This window comes from Oratosquilla oratoria, chromosome 33 (genome assembly GCF_046742065.1).
Source record: "Oratosquilla oratoria isolate Oo_2021 chromosome 33, ASM4674206v1, whole genome shotgun sequence".
NCBI classification, from domain to species: Eukaryota; Metazoa; Arthropoda; class Malacostraca; order Stomatopoda; family Squillidae; genus Oratosquilla; species Oratosquilla oratoria.
The window spans coordinates 6,669,480-6,689,298 of NC_134809.1; the positions used below are offsets into that span (position 1 = coordinate 6,669,480).

At 38.6% G+C, this 19,819-nt stretch overlaps 1 protein-coding gene across 7 annotated transcripts in view; it reads left to right on the forward strand.

The window, feature by feature from the left end:
• The first annotated feature begins 759 nt into the window (after positions 1-759).
• LOC143017732 (E3 ubiquitin-protein ligase SH3RF1-like) overlaps positions 760-19,819 on the forward strand; it is a 211,235-nt gene continuing 192,175 nt past the window's right edge. For all 7 annotated transcript variants that reach the window (XM_076172526.1, XM_076172528.1, XM_076172532.1 and 4 more), the window contains exons 1-2: positions 760-893; positions 13,092-13,246. In XM_076172526.1, coding sequence (XP_076028641.1) covers positions 890-893; positions 13,092-13,246 — 159 coding nt within the window. In that variant the 5' untranslated portion in view covers positions 760-889. The remainder of the gene's footprint in view (positions 894-13,091; positions 13,247-19,819) is intronic.

Here is a 19,819-nt window from a genome sequence, read left to right on the forward strand (position 1 = left end):
TATGTCTGTATTACATGACTATTATCAACATGTTCATTTTTAATTTCAGTTTGTTCGTAGACAACTCAATTGTCTCCTTTGTCCTTTATACTTTGACTAATTTATCATGTATTGCATATTGTAGAATCACATTGATATAATGGAAATATGATATATGAATACAATTTATGAATTTGTATTTCTATTTCATTGCTGACCGCGCTTTTCTACCCGTGGGGACAATATTGCACGGTGGTGCTCAGAGGTAGCAAATTAGAAAATAACAGACGGGGAGGATAGTACAAGTAAAATGATTAATGTATGTGCTAAGTGGACATAAATTTCCAATCATGAAAAAAAAAAAATGCTGCGTGACTCTTTTCCATACGGATGTTACTTAGTCCCTAATGTGTTGGCTACTTAAAACTGGCGTAGTCAATAAATATACGGGGACTGATCAACATTGTGATGAACAAATGTATGTTTTCTCGTCACTCACTCACTTAAATCCAATAATGTATTTTGGTCTTACTTGTTTCCTTTTGAAGTTTATCGTTACATCGACACTTAGTGAATTTCAAGTAGAACCTTCATTTCTATAACATTCATTCATAAGAACATAATACTTAAGCCTAAGCCAAAGCCATAGTGGTGAAATATGTGATAGAACCGTAATGAACCATCTTTAACATATTTTCTTAAATGAAAAATATAATACATATATCTTCTATTTCATTGATTGTTAAAGTTAGCTTTATATCGTGTTATTTTCAAAAGCCGGAAAAACCCAAGCCATACAATCTGAATCAAACATCGAAGCTATCAGTTGCGTCAAAACAGTGATATCGAGTGGGATACCGTTGAAAAAGCTTAACCTGTGATGTATCTGTGAACTTTATTTGACTAGGATATGGGTAAGTTCACTATTACATCTATTTATTAGTATAGTATGTAAGGATTGAAAGATTTTTCAGCCACAAAAGGGCCCACAGTGAGGCTTGAAACAAGTGTAAGGTTTGGTTGCGTCGCCTGAGCGTGGCTGTGCCTGTGATGTTTACATGGCGAGCTGTCAAGTGGTCGCTGGGGTTAGCCCGGGGAGGCTTGGATCCTAACAGGTCCATCTAAAAAATATTGTTCTATTAATTGCTGTGTAGGGTATATTTACATGTCATATTTTATGTTTTTACATTTTCATGTATTTCCTATGCACATTTCATTCATGATTTATGATAGTGATCGATGTATGTAGTCTATGCAGCCCAATAACGAATAAGTATGGGTTATGTTTTAGTCAGGCGATATGACATTCCTACTTAAGAGGCTGCTCAAGTATCATCAGTCTGGGTTCAGAGACCATTAGAGGCTATTGCACTTAGACTTTGGCACTGGAAGGACCAAGGATGATCCCATCTCCACGTTCAATTTTTTTTACACGTACATTAGGTATGACGTTTATTTTTTGGGTACAGTTTGTAACAGAAATATTGTAGAAATAGATTTAGGTGTACAGATAGTAATATAGAAATCAAATTAGTGTTAATGATCTATTTAGTGAGTTCATGGGAGGGGCTTGGTCTTGGGTATATTGCTCGTAACATCTGTGGGCATTCACAAACTACAGAGGTCTTACCCAGAAACACAGTTTGTTCCCCCACCCCTCATGGCAAGATGGTGTACCAGTAATCCCCTGTACATTCAAAATAAAGTAATTTGTTTAATACGTACTTCATATTAGTTTGTGCATCTTACACTTTCTTTCCTGTGTCCCTTGGATTATGCTCCCCACCTTGTTTGCCTTGCATTTAGTAAACTCATGATTAATGATATATAGGTATGACCTTGCATAGTTCTGCTCTGTGGCCAAAACCTATATAATTTACATTGAAAGGCACCATAGAGCAATAACTGTTTCCTCAAGTCTCACTGATTGGAAATGTGCAGCTCCACGGAAAGCAACAGTGGTCCTTGACTCTCTGATAGATTTCTCGGGTAAGATACTTTAGGGTGTGGTCTGGATTGTGTTAGGGTACATTGATTCTGTGTACTTTTTCCATACTCTTCTTTGTGTGTAAAAGTAGGGGGAAAGTAGATAGGTTTGATGAGAGAGCTTAATCCAGAGTGAGTGCTTGCCCCATAGTTGGAGGTGAGGGTATTGATGGGCTGGTTGCAGTGGGAGCAAGGGTTGATTTCTTCTAACATCCAATTTGCAGGACCACCATAAGTAGACACCTATAATTAGTCTCACAAATGTTATATACTTATTGTTTCTGATATAGGCAGGGGACGGGGCCCTTCAACCACAAAGAGCTATGATGATAGATAGGAGTGGGATGTGTGGGAGTGAGTATGTATCATGGCTGGCAACCTCCCATACAAGGGGGAAGAAGCATATTGGGAAATAGATATAGGATGTAGTAAGTGTTGCATTTATAATGTAGTTTTTCTAGTGATCGAAGTGCATTTTATTATTCACTGTTGTTCATCACTATCCTTAGTCTTGATATTTGTCAAAAGTTTAGATTCATCTCCATTGATTAAGTTTTCTGTGGGAAAAGTGATGGTTACCAGCAAATGTCCCACAAGATATGATGTTATGGTTTAATATTGCAAACTCCCCCTACCGGGAGGCTAGGACAATGCCTCTTACAGAGGAATTTGTAGCATGGAATTTAATGAATCATGCCCTTGATTCAACTTTGCTGGTGGCAGGATTTGAACTGTCATCTCCTCGACTTTCGCCGCAAGTAACAACACCTTAACCCGCTCGGCCAGCAAGATCTATATCTGTGAAGGTTGTCTCCCAGCATTTCATCTTTGAAACCAGTCAACATGCTCACCTTCTATCTGGAAGTGCAGCTCCAAGAGGCTTACACTTGTTCTGACTGTGCCATAGATCTTTACCTACTTTGTTTATATTACTTCTCCCCTTTCCATAAAAAGAACTAACAACTGGTAATTTCTCTCCTGTACTGGAAGCCTGTGACACCATTCCATTGCCCCGGGTCTCTCCTGCAGAAGACCCACATCCTCCAATGATATACAAATACAGTGATATACACTCCAGCAAGTGACATACAAATATACAACACAGACAGCAGTCAGAGGTTTTTTCACAGATAGCTGTATGGGAATGCCTAGAGGCATTGTCAACTTATATGGGTTTCTAGTCATGAAACACAAGATGAACCGTTGTTATGATAACCTCTTTGTTAAGATACTATTATAATTATCATCTCATTGTAAGTTTTGTGTTCATAATAATATCTGGTAATTAATCTCTGTTGGACCCAGCTTGTTGAAGGGAAGAAATTAATTATGCATACTGTGGTCTGTATATATCTAATTGTAGTATATGGAAAAGAAGCTATGCTTGTTGTCACATTTCACTTCCCATTTATCATTCCTAGTTTTAAAAGTATCCTGTTTGAGAATCACTGGCCTAGATGATCCAGTTCAAGCTGGATCATCTAGGACAAATTAAAAACTATCTATTTACATACCAAAAGGCTTTATCCAGGGCTTGTCTTTTAAGGCATGCATTTTCGTGCCCACGCCTAAATTTGAAATCAATGCTAAAAATGCGCACCTACGAAAAACTGAAGTTCAAACTTCACACACCTCAATGACGATGTTTACTACAGAATGAAGCAACAAAGACAAGACAAGTGCATAAAAAGGTGGAAACAGTTTAATATCTCCCACTTATTATTAAGGAGACAGGTAGGTCTCCTGCAATATTCACATGTTAAAGAAAAAAGACATCTCTGTTTAGTGTGACATGATTCAATTCCAACAGTATAAAAAAAAGTGCTCGCCTAGCTGACTATATCCCTTGTGAGGGGGAGGATACCTTTTGGTATATAAATAGTTTTAATTTCGTTTGGGGTTCTAGCATGGCTGGGTCATCTCTTAGGCCAGTGATTCTCAAATGAAAGACATTTGACTCCCAGAAAAAGAAATAGGAAGTAATTTCATGCCTGAGAGGGGCTCCATATTGGGAAAGACTGTATTCTGTATAGTGTTTGTTTGAGAGAAATACCAATACACAAATGTAATGGTGATCATGAGCTAACAGTGTATAAAAACTACTGCCTCAGACTTTCTGTTTCATGGGAAAAGTTTTTCAATTGGGTTTGTGTCCAGGAATACTTTTGTTAAGAAGGAGTTCTAATCTTCTGAATTTTTTATTTACTTTTTATTTACCACCCTTCATCGAGGATCAAAGCATCCTTCTCCGTCATTTTTATTTCTAAATTTATATGCTTTTGAAGGTCCAAACTTTTGGTCATACTTCTTAACATCATACACCATACAGACAGTACATTCCTAAATATGACATAAAACATATCAATGTTATGGGATGTAACAAACACCACACACACACACACAGGAGACCACAACAGAATACAACATTTGAGCAGTATTGTAAAAAATTAAGTACCAGTACCAAAACAAAAGTAACAGAAAGGGTGGGAACACATTTCAGAAGTTAACTACAATACTGGCTCATACAGTACTAAACAATGCACTTGTGGAGTAGTGTAGGGGGTATAGCACAAGCTGAAACCATACATGAATTTAAAATTGATTTATGGTATTTGGAAAATAAGAGACATGACTCCATGGGTAAATACTTCAAGCACGAACATTTAGACATGAAGAAAACAGGCTAGCATCCATGTAGAAATCTATGGAGAAATCAGTCATATGCCAATTCAACAAATTTCCTCTAGATCTCAGAACCACACTCATCACAATAGCAGAATACATTCATATGAAAAGCTGAAACACTTGCATGCTTCTGCTTCAGACTAAACATTGAAAATACACCTGGTATGTAAGGAATTGCAAGTCGTTACAAATATAATCAACCATAGCTGTGCACACTGCATGATCCCTGTACTCTGAATAAAGGGAGAAATTGTCACACTTGTCATCTGATTGTCACATAGAAACAAAATCATCAGACCTAGCATCATACAGACCAATCACAGTTCTCTGCATAACATTGGAGTTGAAGGAAAGAATAGTCTTTGATGTCACCAGTCCAATTATCCCAGACACACGACATGGCTTTTGAGCCAACCACTGCATAACAGTGTTGTTTGCAAACCATACACAAAAAAATATTATTTCAACTACAGTGCAGAATACTGACCACATCTGGTCCTTGTGTCGTTCTCTAGACTATCTGGCATACATGATTGTGTACAGTGCAATCTTCCATAATGTGTTATATAGTATGGGGTGTAGTGTTGGATGCTGTAGAATATGTGGCAGTCACCTTGTGTATAAAAAACATGCTATATTCTCTGTTCCTTCATCTACACTGTTCAACCTAGAGAATGATAACTTTCACTAACATGTTTGTATATACCATAAAACAATGTGAGGAAAATAAAAGCTGAAGAAAACTGCAAATTATTACAAAATGTAGACAGTATGTATATGTAGAACCAAGTGTGGAAAATGTCTACCATAAAAATACAAAAAGTTGCAGCAATAGACAAAATTATAGAGGTTATATATGAGATAATTATGAAAACAGAATACATGAAAGATTTGGGGCTATTAAAATGATTTGTCATCCAGCAAACACTTCAGTGGGATTATGGGTGAGGCATGCAAATTGTTGACAAACGTAAAGTGATTTTTGTTCAAAATGAAAGAGGTGATAAAAAGAACTCATGGAGAGTGTAAGCCATCTGATAAGATTAGGCTGTGGTGGTGTGGTCTCTGTACAAAGAGTGAGGAGGTGAATGAGGCAGAGAAAAACAAGCAAAGGGTGCAGATTGACAAAAGTTAGTGAAAGTAAAGGCAGTAAGAAGAAGATGAATAATTTATTTCAGAGATTTGTTGAATGTAGAGGAGGATAGGGAGAGACTGACTTTAGCAGTGATAGGTGCTAGGACTATGGTTGTGATGGGATAAGAAAACAATAGTCTGTAGAAGATGAGATAGAATATTGGAAGTGATGAAAGCTGGTAATGCTCCTGGGATAAATGGGTGTCACATGGAGTGTTTGACTAAGGAGTTGACAGTTATATTGGGTTGGCTAGTGAGGCTGTTTAATGTTTTTCTTAGGGAGGGACTTGTGCTGGAGGAATGCATATATAGTTCTACTTTACCAAGGAAGTGGGAAAAATATGAATTAGTTGTTTTAGAGAGATTGGTCTGTTAAGTGTAATTGGTAAGGCATATTGGATGGTCTTAATTGAGAGGGTTAAAAGGGGAACAGAAAGAGAAGTTGGGGAGGAACATTGTAGGTTCAGATGAGGAGGGTACATGAATAAAATTTCTGTATTAAGTCAGATATAAAAGAAGTTTTTGGTAAAAGGTAAAAATAACTCTTGGGACTTCATGGATCTGGAGAAAGCATTTGGTAGGGATGACTGGAATGCACTGTGGGATGTGTTGTATATGTATGAGATATGAAAAAGAATGTTAAGGGCAGTCAGGAGTTTTTATATGTGTGGTAGTGCCTCAGTTAAGGTAGGAAGTGTAGAGAGTAAGTGGTTTGATGTGAAGGTAAGGCTGTGCCATGGATGTGTAATTTGTATGGATTGGGTAGTACAGTAGGTGAATGTGAGGGTGATAGGTGAGGTTTGGAGAAGGTAAATGAGGGAAGTGGAAGATGAGCCAGATGTTGTTTGCAGATGACACTGCACTTGAGGCTAGGTCAGAGGAGGGTCTAAGGCAGCTAGTGATCGAGTTTGGGAGGGTATGTGAGAAGAGAAAGCTGAAAGTAAATGTAGAAAAAAATAAAGTGATGGGATGTATAAGGGGAGAGGGTGGCAGTGAGTTGAGAGAAATGCTAAAGGTCAGAAACTGGAGGAAGTGGAGAGTTTTATATATATATATATATATATATATATATATATATATATATGTATATATATATATATATATATATATATATATATATATATATATATATATAATATTGATTCATAGAATCCACCCAGTTTTTCTGCAGTATTACTTTCACTTGTAAAATAATCTTTTGTCAATTCTTATCTCTCAAAAGTTAAAATGATTAGGTCATTTTTTTTTTCTTTTTTAGAGTTGATATAACTGTGCAGCTAATGGTTTCTGTATGGTTTCATAGAACCTACTCATTTCATAGTTCCTCTGCTTCTCATATACAGGGCTACTCAGTTTCTTTGGTTAGTACAGTTGTATTGAAGAACTGATAAGAAACAGTTTATGTTTGTCATTGTCACCCCCGCGTCCGTCGTTTCCTCTCAGAGTGTTTCTATTCTCTCTAGAATTTGTTCTAAGACCCCATGCCTTGATCTTCTTGGGGGTGAATAAAATAGGGTGTAGTTTTTCTCTGAAGCTTGTTGGTCTAATTCAGTACCCCCCGAGAATCCCACCTGGAACTCTCTACGTCACGTCAAGCCACCTTCATTCTGACATCACTCTTTCATTCATCCAATAGTCTTTTACTTCTCAAACAAGTGACACACCTTAAGGGTGTGACTTTCCTTTCTGCACCAATGATTTTTCTCCTCCTCTACCTTTTTCTCCAATTGGAGAGGCTGTTATACTCTTCTAAACTATGTCACAATGTAAGCATTATGTCGTAACAAAAAATGGCTTGTCCGCTCACAGTTCCAACAGTCAAAACAATATTACACACCAGGCGACACTCTGCACTTTTAAATATATACAAGGCGCGAGTCTGACTCAGCTATCCTTGGCCTGTCAGCCGTCGGCCGTTGCCTCACAAGTTTTCATAACAACTGACCCTGGATTGGCATTCGTTCTCCATCTACCTCTCGATCTACTCTGATCTACCTTAAATGACTACCTCTATCTACCAGCCTCTTACAGTCATTTATAGGGGAGATATTCTGTCTCTCTCTCAAGTTTGATTCGTAGTGGTACATCTGGTGACTGCCACTTACCCTGACTATCATATATAATCTGCCACCATGTTGAAATAATTGACTCATTAAACCAGTTAAAAAATAATTACAACACATGTTGTCATCATTTGTTGTCCCAGTGGTACCTTCTGTCATCATGTAAAAGGATGAAATTAGGAACTGAAAGAATATTCAAGGTGATATACAATTTTTATTGAAAAAGAAAAATTTTCCAGACTTAAAAGTCAGGTTCACATTGTACTTGCAGTTGTGTTTTTCTATGGTTTCATTTCAGTTGAATGGCTTCACAGATATGTAACTGTTTTTCATGGGGAGATATCAGAGGTGATTCATTTCATAGGATTGATTTAATGCCTGACTTGCTTGCTCTTCCTTGACCCAATGCACACCAGTTTGGTGAATTCATTGTGACTGAATGGACATATTGGTATTCTTGCTCACTGTGCACCTTAAAAGAATATTACTCTTGCTGGAGTTGTTTTGAAAGAGACTTGCAAAGTGGAGTGAGAGGCAGAAAGATGTCACATTATGAGCATGTGGCAAAGAAGACGTTGCATTTGTGTCCTTTTTGTCCAGAAAAGTCATGCAGAGTGGTGCTTGTGCATTCAGGGAAAGCAGTACAATATATGGAGCATAATGGCATGAGAGGTAGTTTTTTTGCTTTGTTTGTAGGTCTCCATGTTTGACACCAAAATAGAAATAGGCATATCTAATAGAGCATTTGTGTTCTGTTGACCTCATTGTTTGTCTTTCCCTGCTTGACTTTGATATAGGGAGAAGGAAACTCAGATATTCTATTAGATATGCCCAAGACAACTCCACTGCATTTTGTCATACCATCTATTTGAATCTTTGAATAGATTTGAAAAACCCTGGCATCATGTTCAAATTCCATTGTAGTTTTAGTAGGTAAATAGCTGAATCCTCCCTTATAAAACACATCCCAAATTTCAGTACTTCTGAAAGCCAGTAGTCACAAGATTCTTTGACTTGAATAACAATAGATAAATCTATTTCCAACATGGTTCATTGTAACCCCAGTTATTGTCAGTTACCCACACAACTTGGCTGCAGTCATGTGATGTGAGCCTCTTCAAGTTCTCTTACCAGTTTGTAATTATCTTGTATATATTCTCTTTCTTGTCATTTTGTACCTATCCATGGAAGGGGACTCCACTTAGTGGTTGTAATATTCAGGACTTACAGTGTATTTTTGTTTTTTATCTTAATCTCTGAAAGTGGGTTTTAGGTTAATTTTGCGAATGTGTTATTATACTATTCTGCTTTTGTATTGTCAAGTTGATATAAGCCTCTTCACCATGTCCTACCATAAGCTGAAGGAAATCATCTGGCATTGGCCAAAAGGAAATGTACAAATTGCATAATTTTAGGAAAGGTGTTAATTAAGACAACTTCAACCCTTTCAGTATGATATCATACTCTAAACTGGACAAAAACATATAGTATTAATCAGGACAAACTCTGTAAAGTGCATCATTGAGTTAGGGCAGTTGGTAGGTGCAAAAACAGTATCTGTAGCTGTCAGAGCTGGGCATGTTACCGCCGGACAGGTACTGCTAGTGCGTCACAGAAAAAATATATATATATATATATGTATACATATACGCATTGTATATACATGTATGTGTATAATATGCATTGACAGAAATGCACCCCAGATTTTTTTGTTAATGCACTACCTGTCTGGTGGTAACGCGCCCAGCTCTGGTAGCTGTTTATCATTTTCAGACCTCTATAGTAGTAATGATAATTGGTATCATAAGCTTCACTGACTGGGAATCCTTTATGCTGCAGTCCTTGGGCCCTTCCGTAGATCTCTCCAAGAAGAAACTTTGAGTTATCTATGTTGTATTAGTGTGGGTCTGTTTCTTTTATTCTGACTAATAGGAAGGTAGCAGTTGCCAGTTGTTAGTTCTCCTTATGTGAAAGAGTAAGGGAAAGTAAGAGGAATTGATTGAGATCTTGGTCTCTGTACATAAGTGTGCAAGTGTGTGTTGGGCTTTGATAACAATGAAAATTGTTACCTTGAGTTTTACTGGCTGAAAACCCATATCAGCCGATAGTGGTCTCTGGGTACTCCCATGGGTCACTCTGGGAAGACATGTTGGATTATTGTCTTTATTGTATTAATATGGGACAGTTTATATCACCAGTGTGTAGTAGAAATAGAAGGGAACAATTGCTGGTTGTTATCTCTCCTTAAGTGAAACAGAGAAGGAAATATGATTGAAGTTGATCAAGGGAGATCTTAGGAGGCATGGTCTGGAGAACAATTGTCAGCCCCTCTAGATAGAGGTGAGGCTGTCAACAAATTTTGAAGATAGGGAGATGATTCTTTCTGGTGTTAATCTCACGAAACCACCTCTTACAGATCTTGTTGGTTTCTTGGGTTTTGGTCTCACCTTAAGTTACAAAGGTGAGAGGCTAGTGCTCTCTCTGCCTCTTGACTGGGCTCAACTTCTCTATCTTCTTTTAGGTCTTAACTCTACTTTTTCATGTGGAGAGCTGGCAACTAGGGACTGTTCCTCTCCTGTTCCTGCCAATTAGTAACATAGTAACAGATCCATGTTATTACAACATAGACAGCAGTCTAGTTTCTTCCCTGAGTCATCTGTAGAGGGCCCAAGGATCATTGCTTGTTCCTGTTGGGATATGGATTTTCTGTTTGCAATTCTTTCCTCCACTCCATACAATCCCATGGTCTCCTGTAGTCCTTATCCATTCAGTTGTATGTTTTTCTTAGATCCCAAAAACACAGGTGTAATATTTTTTTGACATATTTCCTCAGAAGCCTTGGTTGGCTCGGTAGTAACACACATGCTTTGTGTGCAAGAAACTGGAGTTCAAAATCCTGGGACAGACACAAAAATGGGTACTTGTAGTAAGGCTTCATACATTGTTGGACTTGCCTGATGCCTTAGTCAGACAGCACACACACTGACAAAGGTAGTCTAACATGTATCTGTTATATACACCCACTGCCTTTATACAAAAGCCTTCTTTGTATTCACTGAGACAGACATGCCGTGGCATGAAGGTAGTCCATGCTAATGTGGCAGAAGAGGACACACTAGTGACCCTAGGGTCTTCATTAAGGTTCACCACTTTGGTTAGGGCTCTCTGTAGTACACTGTGCCAAGCAACAATACACCATGTAACATTTTTTCCAGTGAGCTGCTTTAGAAGGAACTCATACTTTCACATAATGTGCATGACACACCCATACCAACCACTCTCTTACCTCTCCCCATCTTAATCATCTCCACATTCACTTCATCCAGTCTCACCACTTTCACATATTTCAGTTCTGATACTGTATTTTCCACTTCTTCACTAATTTGTGCCCACTCATCTCTTAGGCTGTTTCCCCAACATTGACATTTCAGCTCCTCTATCTTCATTGACATTTAGCAATTTTTCATCGTACTCCTTCGACCTTTCTGCATCCCCAACTTCCTCTGAGTTTTCTCTTGGTCTTGTCATTAATCTTATGCTCCATCTTCTCCTTTGGCTCTCTCACTTCACTCACCAGATTCCAGAAGGTATTCTTGAAATATTCAGCAGTCCTTTGTCCCCATATCTTATCATGTTTGAGCTCACATTGTGTCACCTTCTGACTCATTTCATTCCTCCGTATCTTAAAATCCACAAAGATCAGTGACAAGTACCTGCTTATGGTGGCCCTGTGAGATGGATGTCAGAGAAAATATTTCCCTGCTACACATTGTCAGAACCCATTGATTCCCTTACCTCCATGTGGAGGTGCATGGCACTTGATCTCTGGTCTAGGCTCAAGATCTCTATTAACTTGGACTCTTTTCCCTCTACTTTTACTGTACATTAATAACAGATAACTGCTCCTCCTACACCTACTCCTCCTGGGTAGTGACATAAAAGCTGACCAAACATCAACATCAATTGAGAGCATACACAGGGCTTGGGTGAGGGGGGCATTTGTCTCACATACACCATTACCAATCCCCATGGTTTCTTTGAATAAGCTCTCATTCAGCCAACCTTCCCAGCCACAATTTCTGTGGGTGTTCTCCTTCTCATTGTCCAGTGAGGGTTGTCACTTGTGAAGACAACTGTGTGGGTGGGTTCAGCATCAGGGCAGTTTTCCACATGCCTAATTAGCAATATTCTGAATTATGTTGATGACAGGCCTAAACTGAGTCTTGTAGAACACTGTTGTTGTTGTTCCCTAGACTATCTGTCTGAGCAGTCCCGTCTCCCCAAGGAATGCCATAGCACTGAACAGGGTTTTCCCACAAATTCTTTATAGTGTGTATGTTGTGTTGTTTGCATGCATGATTGTGTATAATGCAGTCTTCCATTATGTACACTGGCTGATGGTTACTTTCCTGTATCCAGAATCATACTGGCCTCATATCCACTAAGGTAGTTATGATTGTTGAGGTGTGGCAGTTTGACCAGTATGTAGCGTAAATGGGAGGTTCTGGATATGCCTCACTGTGCAACATAATGCCGGCAGCTTCCTTTGTCCCAGGGCAGATTGAGGGGAAGTGCATAAAGAACTGTGACTCATTATATGTGTTATTATCTTTTCACACAGAGTTATTACTTTATTTCTCTTTTACTTTAGGTTCTGTTTTCAATGCCTGAAGACAAATAGTATTTGGTAAAATATAAGTTTTACAAATATTTAGTAATGAGGCCTATTTTATAGCAGTATTAGTGTAATTAGTACTGATAACATTAGTGAAATAAAGTGGTTAGCCACATATAAGCTAGTGGTTCAGCAGAACTAAGTCAAAGCTTCTGTACCATTGTATCTCTGGAATTTCTTAGTTCAAAATGACATCATAATTTGAACTCTTTGGATCTACAGTTGGATTAGATGTACCTCACTGCAGAGTTAGATCCATGTAGCTTGATCCAAGGTGCTAAGATAGGAGGAAATTGTGTAAGTGGGTGTTTTGGCATGGGTGGCTGTTTTTACTTTGCTGTCCCCTTCATGTAAAGGGAGGCCTTTATAAACAGTAATAGTGTTATTCTGTGTTTACCTTTCTGTCTTTTATTAAAGGATGTTTGCCTAAGCATATGTTTTCATGATTTTTCTGTTAGTTTTATATATTTATGGGTGAAATTTATTTTCTTCATTTTGTTCCCCGAGTTTGTATCTACACTTTGAAGATCATATGTTTATTGAGTTTTTTCTTTTCTCTTATTCTTCAGAGGTGGAGGTGCTCTTCGCCTACGAACCCCAGCATGAGGATGAGCTTGCCTTATCAGTGGGTGACTTGATTCAATCTGTGTCACGCACTGAAGCTGGCTGGTATAAAGGTACTCTGCGAGGGGTCACTGGCGTATTCCCAGACAACTTTGTCAAGGTGAGTAGAGGTGGGGAGTGGATATTCGTCATGATGTTGAGAAAGTTGATTAGAAAAAAAAAAAGTTTGTATACATAAACAGGGAAAGGTTACCCTTTTCATCTTGGTAGTTCCATAAGGAGCTGGGATGAAAGGAAATAGGCGAAGGGTGGGTGTATGGTAACAGGTCTTTTGGTATATGTGTATGCATGAATCTTGGTAGTGTATTGTGTGTTGTGCATGTCCATACAGGCTAAGCATTCTTACTGGAAACTCGACATTGTTGAATGCACTCTGGTGCTGGGGTGTGGGGTGGTTAATCGAGATAGGCTGCAACCTTGTGGCCACTGAGGGAGTGCCATATAGATGAATAAAATAGGGAATTAGGGAGGTCCTGTCAAGGATTTGCATGATGTGTTTAAGATCATAATTTTTACATGTCTTGGTTGCTTTTTACACATATGAAAATTTTTCTTTCTTTGTGGTGCAAGTGTATTTACTGAACATACAGGTATTGATTCTAGTGAAATATAAATTGGTGTGTGGACTTCAATGTTCACTTCAAATTAATATTCCACATCCTCCACCTTTCCCTCCACTCTCTCCCTTCTTTCCCTTTCTCTCTCCCCACTTTCTCTCCCATTTTTTACACTCCTCTTTCCCTTATGTAATCTTCCTTCTTTCCTTCCCCTCTCTTCCTCTTTTTTCCTTCCCATTTTCTTTATCTCTCCCTCCCCATTTTCTTTATCTCTCCCTCCCCGTCTCTCTCTCTAACTTTCCCTACATCTTCCCTCCCTGTATCCTAACCCAGGTGTCTCTCTCTTTCTCTTTGTCTATATATGTGTGTATATCTGTATATATATATAATATATATTATATATATATTATATATATATATATATATATATATATATATATATATATATATATATATTCACTACAATAGATTGGGGTTAAGTTGATCAATGAGAAAAGAAGTGGTAATGGAGTGAAAGGTCTGAGAGTTTTGTTCAGGAGTAGAGTGGGGTGAGCCACTCCAAAAAGCATACTCCATACAAGGGTGAAGAAGTTGCTTGCAATTCCTGTTTCACTGTATATAGGTGAGACTTGGCCCTCATTAGTACCTGGAATGCATGCATAGGTGCCTTTAGCACAAGCTCTCTTTATAAGCCTATGGAGCTACCATGTGTCAGGCTAGAAAAAGTTTTGAAACTTGCATGAGTCTGCAGAGGGAGTGTGGCCAAGTAGCATACCTAATGTTAACCCCGCTCACAAGGCCATTCCTCGTAAGGCATGGGATGTTTGTGGCACTTGTAGTGTGTATGTTTGAGGCAAGATGGCATTTGAAAAGTAAGGTGGGTTCAGTAGTCTCACACCGTTGTTTTCTTCCTATGAATGTTGTGGCGACATAATTCACCAGTAGGGTCGACTTCTGGATGAAGTTCCTTGGGCCACTAGGTGCAGATCTGGGTTAATTGCCATGGCCGACTTAAGTTCACTCACTGCTTAGAATTGCATTATCGTGTGCGTGCTGTATTAGTTGAGCTGTCTTGGTCATTAGGGAAAATGTAAGCAATGCTAACAGGCTGTTTATTTTGTTTATGTATTTATTTATTCTATATTGCTTTTATTATATTGGTAAGTTTTTGTTATATTTATTTTATTCAATTGTTATCATTTTTATTTACTTAGTATAATTGTTAATATTATTTTGTGGGAACCCACAATAAATTAAATTATCTACCCCATGTAAATCCCCCCCCCCCCTCCGTCCGGTTCTGATAGCTGTCGAAATGATAACTTGAAATTCAGTTGGGTTGGCATTTCCGACCGAATATTCCAGCATTCTAGTTTTCTGAATTATGGTGATATTGTATGCCCCATAGTATTGAAACAGTAATCGGTATAGTTGATTTAGTTTATGTATATTTCATATACTTACAGTTTATAAAAATGTTTATTCATTTATTTATAGTATAACGTCTTGGGTAACATGGTCAGCATTTTTCGTTCGTTTTGTCATTTTGTATCGTGCAAATGTTATGCATAAGTGTGTACAGAATTTTGTGTGCAAATGTATAGATGGGAGACCGGCTGGTCCATGGAGCAGCAGTCGAACAAACTACTGTGGTCATACTCTCCAGGGAATTTACGGTTCAGTAAAGGACTGAGATAAGATCACGATAATATGTGTTATCAGTACATGACGTCACACTTAGTGTCTTGTGCGGTGGTAACGTTATGTATGAGTAGGTAACGGTCTTGCTTCGCGATCGTCATTTCTTGGTTCATTCTTTACCTTCAACGAAGTCTTTAGGGAAGGAAGCATAGACGAAGTGGAGGAAATTCTTTCTAATGTGGGCAGGAACTCCAATGACAAAGGTCTTGTGAGCGACAAATTACATTATATGCGCTTGCACGGATGGCGACGATGCCATTCCAAGAAGAAAACGGTAAAGGAAAACAAACGCATAGATAAATAAGATAAATAGGTAAATAAATAAACGTGGAAAGGAATAAACGAACAAATATATAATACGTATAGATAAATAGATACGTAGAACATAGTAAATAAATGAATGAGCATATCAATAAATTAAAAAAGCGTTTGTGATGTTTGCTGCCACCCACACGAAAACACCATGTATTGTCGCGTCCCTGATGCCTCGTATGTCGTGTTCACCTGAACCCAGATCTTGTACCTCCAACATCTGAGCACTATGTTGTGTACGAGAACTCTTCGGGTCACATGTGGACCGTCAAGTTTGGTGGACACTTGCGCATGCGTAGTAGACTGAGGACAGATGTTTTCCTCACTTGCTGCGGTGTGATTGTTAGGAGTGGGCAACCTTTGGCACGCGAGAGTCGGAGCTCACCTTAGAAAAGATAACCGACAAATCTAACTTTTGTATGGTCATTGTAACCACGTGGTGCGCTAGGCGGCGGGTTAGCCTATAATGTTACTACGTTGGCACGCGAGAATATATTATATCAAACATTTGGTTGGTTTTGGCACTCGCACAGAAAGGTTACCCACTCCTGGACAATAGTCTGATAAGAAGAACTTCGGTTTTGGTGGTTGTTGAACTGACGCGTATACAGCTGTTCGTATAAGTGTTGGAACGTGAAACGGTTGAGGAACATTACAATGGATAAAGCAACCAATCGTAGGACACTTAGCATACCGTAATTTTTAGGATTTTAGTTCTATATGAATAATATTGAAAGAAGGTGGGGGGATTATATATGTATTCATAGTATTGAAAGATATCGTATTACCCCAACCTAACCAAGCCTAATTCAGCCTAACCCAACCTAGCTTTACCTAACCTGACCTTATCTTAACCTAACCTAGCCTAGCCTAACCTAACTTTGTCTAACCAAGTCCAATTCAGCCAATTATCCGTAATGTGTACTGAGAGACAGGCGCACACAAGCACACACACGCGCGCGCGACTTGATGGAGCAGTGGTAGCGCTCGTAGCCGCCACTTCGGTGGTCCGGGTTCGAATCCCGCCCAGGACTGAAATAATTTCAGTATCGCTGTGCTGCGAGTCGTTACTCCAACTCTCGTGGGCGGGAAGTTGTGTGTGTGTGCGTGTAAGGTCACAGAATGACCCATAGATCGGTCGTATGTAAGCTCTGAGCTCTCTTGCGGGAGGGAAAAGGGCTGTCGATCACGAGTCCAACACGTGGTCCAAGACCATGGTGAATCACACACACACCTTTCCTTATCTCAGTGGTGTCGAGATGATTAGAATGACTTGGTCGTTGCCAGGATGAGAAATACAAGTACCAACCTGTACAGAAGGGGAATTAAATGTGTTACAGGGGCTTGGCCGGTAATTAATCAGTCCTGCCATTGTTGTAACAAGGTCCTAAGAAATCTATTTTCTTTTCTCGGGGATATTATTTTTAAACAGAAGCAAAACAAAATCGTTTTTGTTAATCCGATGGTTCACTGCCGAGAACGCGCGCCGTTTTTTGTTGGGGTTTGTGGGTTTGAAGACGATGATTAACTTTATCTTATCTATTTATTCATATGAAACTATATTTTCCCCCTTATAAGGGAGGTAGCCAAATCAAAGCCACGTACCCACTCCCACCCATTCCACTTCCATCCACCACCCTTTCCTCACTCTCATCTTAGCTCCTCGTGGATGACGGGTCATACCTGTATCCCGTCCACTGCCCTGGGCCAGAAGCATTGTAGCAAGACATAGCAAGGCCGCTTCACTTTGTCGGCGACCCCAATTCTCCGTCCCCTCATGCAGGAAAAGAGAAGAAGGGGAGAAATCCCTTCGGTCTGCGTCAGAATAACAGGATCATCTATACACTTATTATCTAACCTAATTAAAATCACCTGGCGTCTGCTGGTTGCGAGTCAAGATGAATGACACGAAATGGTAACGTACTCTTGATTCCATGGTGGGTAGTTCCAGACGCGTAAAGATAGGCTCGTTTTTTTACTTGATTGGTACGGTTACTCTCGTTGTTGATATTCTGTCGAGTATGTCGTCAGGTGATTTTATTCGGGTGAGGGAATCGTGGCCTGTGTAGGCTCAGTGGACCTAACAGGACATGCGTGTTGGGTGACGTCACTGTATATATAAACAAATGACGTCATAGTCTTAGCAATGGTGTCATCGTTACCTTTGACAAGGAGGTTGTGTTTTCGGTTGTGTTTGTTTGTTGGTTGGTTTGTTAGCTTGCTGGTCTGTGAGCAGGCTTACACACACTCACACACCACACACACACACACACACACACACACACACACACACACACACACACACACACACCGAGCGAGAGAGAAATTATGTGCAACTTTTTACAATATCCTTGTTGTCCTCTGACAGCCCAAAGGCGCTGGGCGACCTTAGTGCATTAGGCAGACGTTGTTGATGTTATTGTTGATGTTCCTGCTGTTGTTGTAACTGATCCATATATGTTCACAATACCGTTCACAACGCCTACAAAAGGTTTCCTCGGCTAGATGAAATTGTCTGGCAGCAACCAAAATATACACAAAGAAAGTAAAGGCCTTCTCGCTGTGCTGGGTGGTTCCCCCGGATAGATATATTTATTGAGCTGTTTATACATGTTTTATTTACTTATTTATTTATTTGTTTATTTATACATTTATTCGTGTATTTGTTTATGCAGTTATTCGTGTACTTATTTATATTTATTTTGTTTATATTTATTCATTTATGAGTGAACGAATGATGAACCCTGCCTTGAACGGGGTCAAGATCGGTCAGGTCTCCTTTTAGAAAAGCTAAGGGGCACTACTACCATCCGGTATTCCTCTGAAGATGTGAATTACACGAAAGCGCTTGGAAATTACTGTTTTCTTCCGATTTCCTTAGTGGTTACCAGCAAAAAAAAAAAAAAAAAAAAAAAAAAAAAAAAAATATATATATAATATATAAAATATACGCCTTATATATATATATATATATATATATATATATATATATATATATATATAAATATATATATATATATATATATATATATATATGAATATATATATGAATAAATAAATCCCACCCAATAAACGGGTGGGGGTGAAGGCGTATGGGACACGTCACAGCACAGGCCAGGAACATTGCGTCATAATATTCATGAACATTGCGTCATATATGTGTGTGTTTGTTGATCCTCTTCGGAGATCCTGGATGAGTGTGAGTCATGTACGGGCTTAACCCGTCTCCTTCAGATGTTGTGGTTTAGATGTTTTGGTATAGTTAAGGGTAGGGTGTATGTGTTTCGCTAGGAGGTGCCTTAGGATTCCAAGGGTTAAGGTAATCTAATACAGATTAAACTGCATCATTCTGTGTATGGTATAATATATATATATATATATATATATATATATATATATATATAATATATATATATATATATATATATATATATATATAGCTCTCTTGATGGTGTATTGGTTTAAGTCACTCAGCACTGGTAACGTTCTCGCTGCATGGGTTCGAGTCCTCGGGCGTCCCGCGTTACAATTTCTTCATGCGCCTTTATGGCTTAGAATTAAAGTGCATTGTGGTTGATAAAACATATATATATATATATATATATATATATATATATATATATATATATATATATATATATATATATATATATATATGTATATAGTTATGTATCTTTCATCTATTATTTTTATTTTATTTTTTCTATTCCTTCCCCGGGGGGAGGGGGGGGGACATGTCTCTTTTATCTATCTTTATACCAAGGGCCACTTCCCCCATATAAGGAAGGTAGCCAACCAAGGTACGTACCCACCTTCCACCCATTCCACTTCCCATCCACCACCCTTGTTCCCCTTCCCATCTTACCTCCTCGTGGATGACGGGTCATCCCTGTCTCCCGCCAACGGCCTAATGTCTCTCTGGATGAATAAAATCGTCTGGCGCCGGCTCGGAACTAATGATAGTATTCTAAAAAAAAATCTTTCCTTATAGAAATCTTTGGAAGGGTTTTTTTTTTTTTTTTTTTTTTTTTTTTTTTTTTTTTTTTTAAGAATACCACCTTAATATTCGTACGGTTGTATTATTAAAAAATATTTCCTTATAT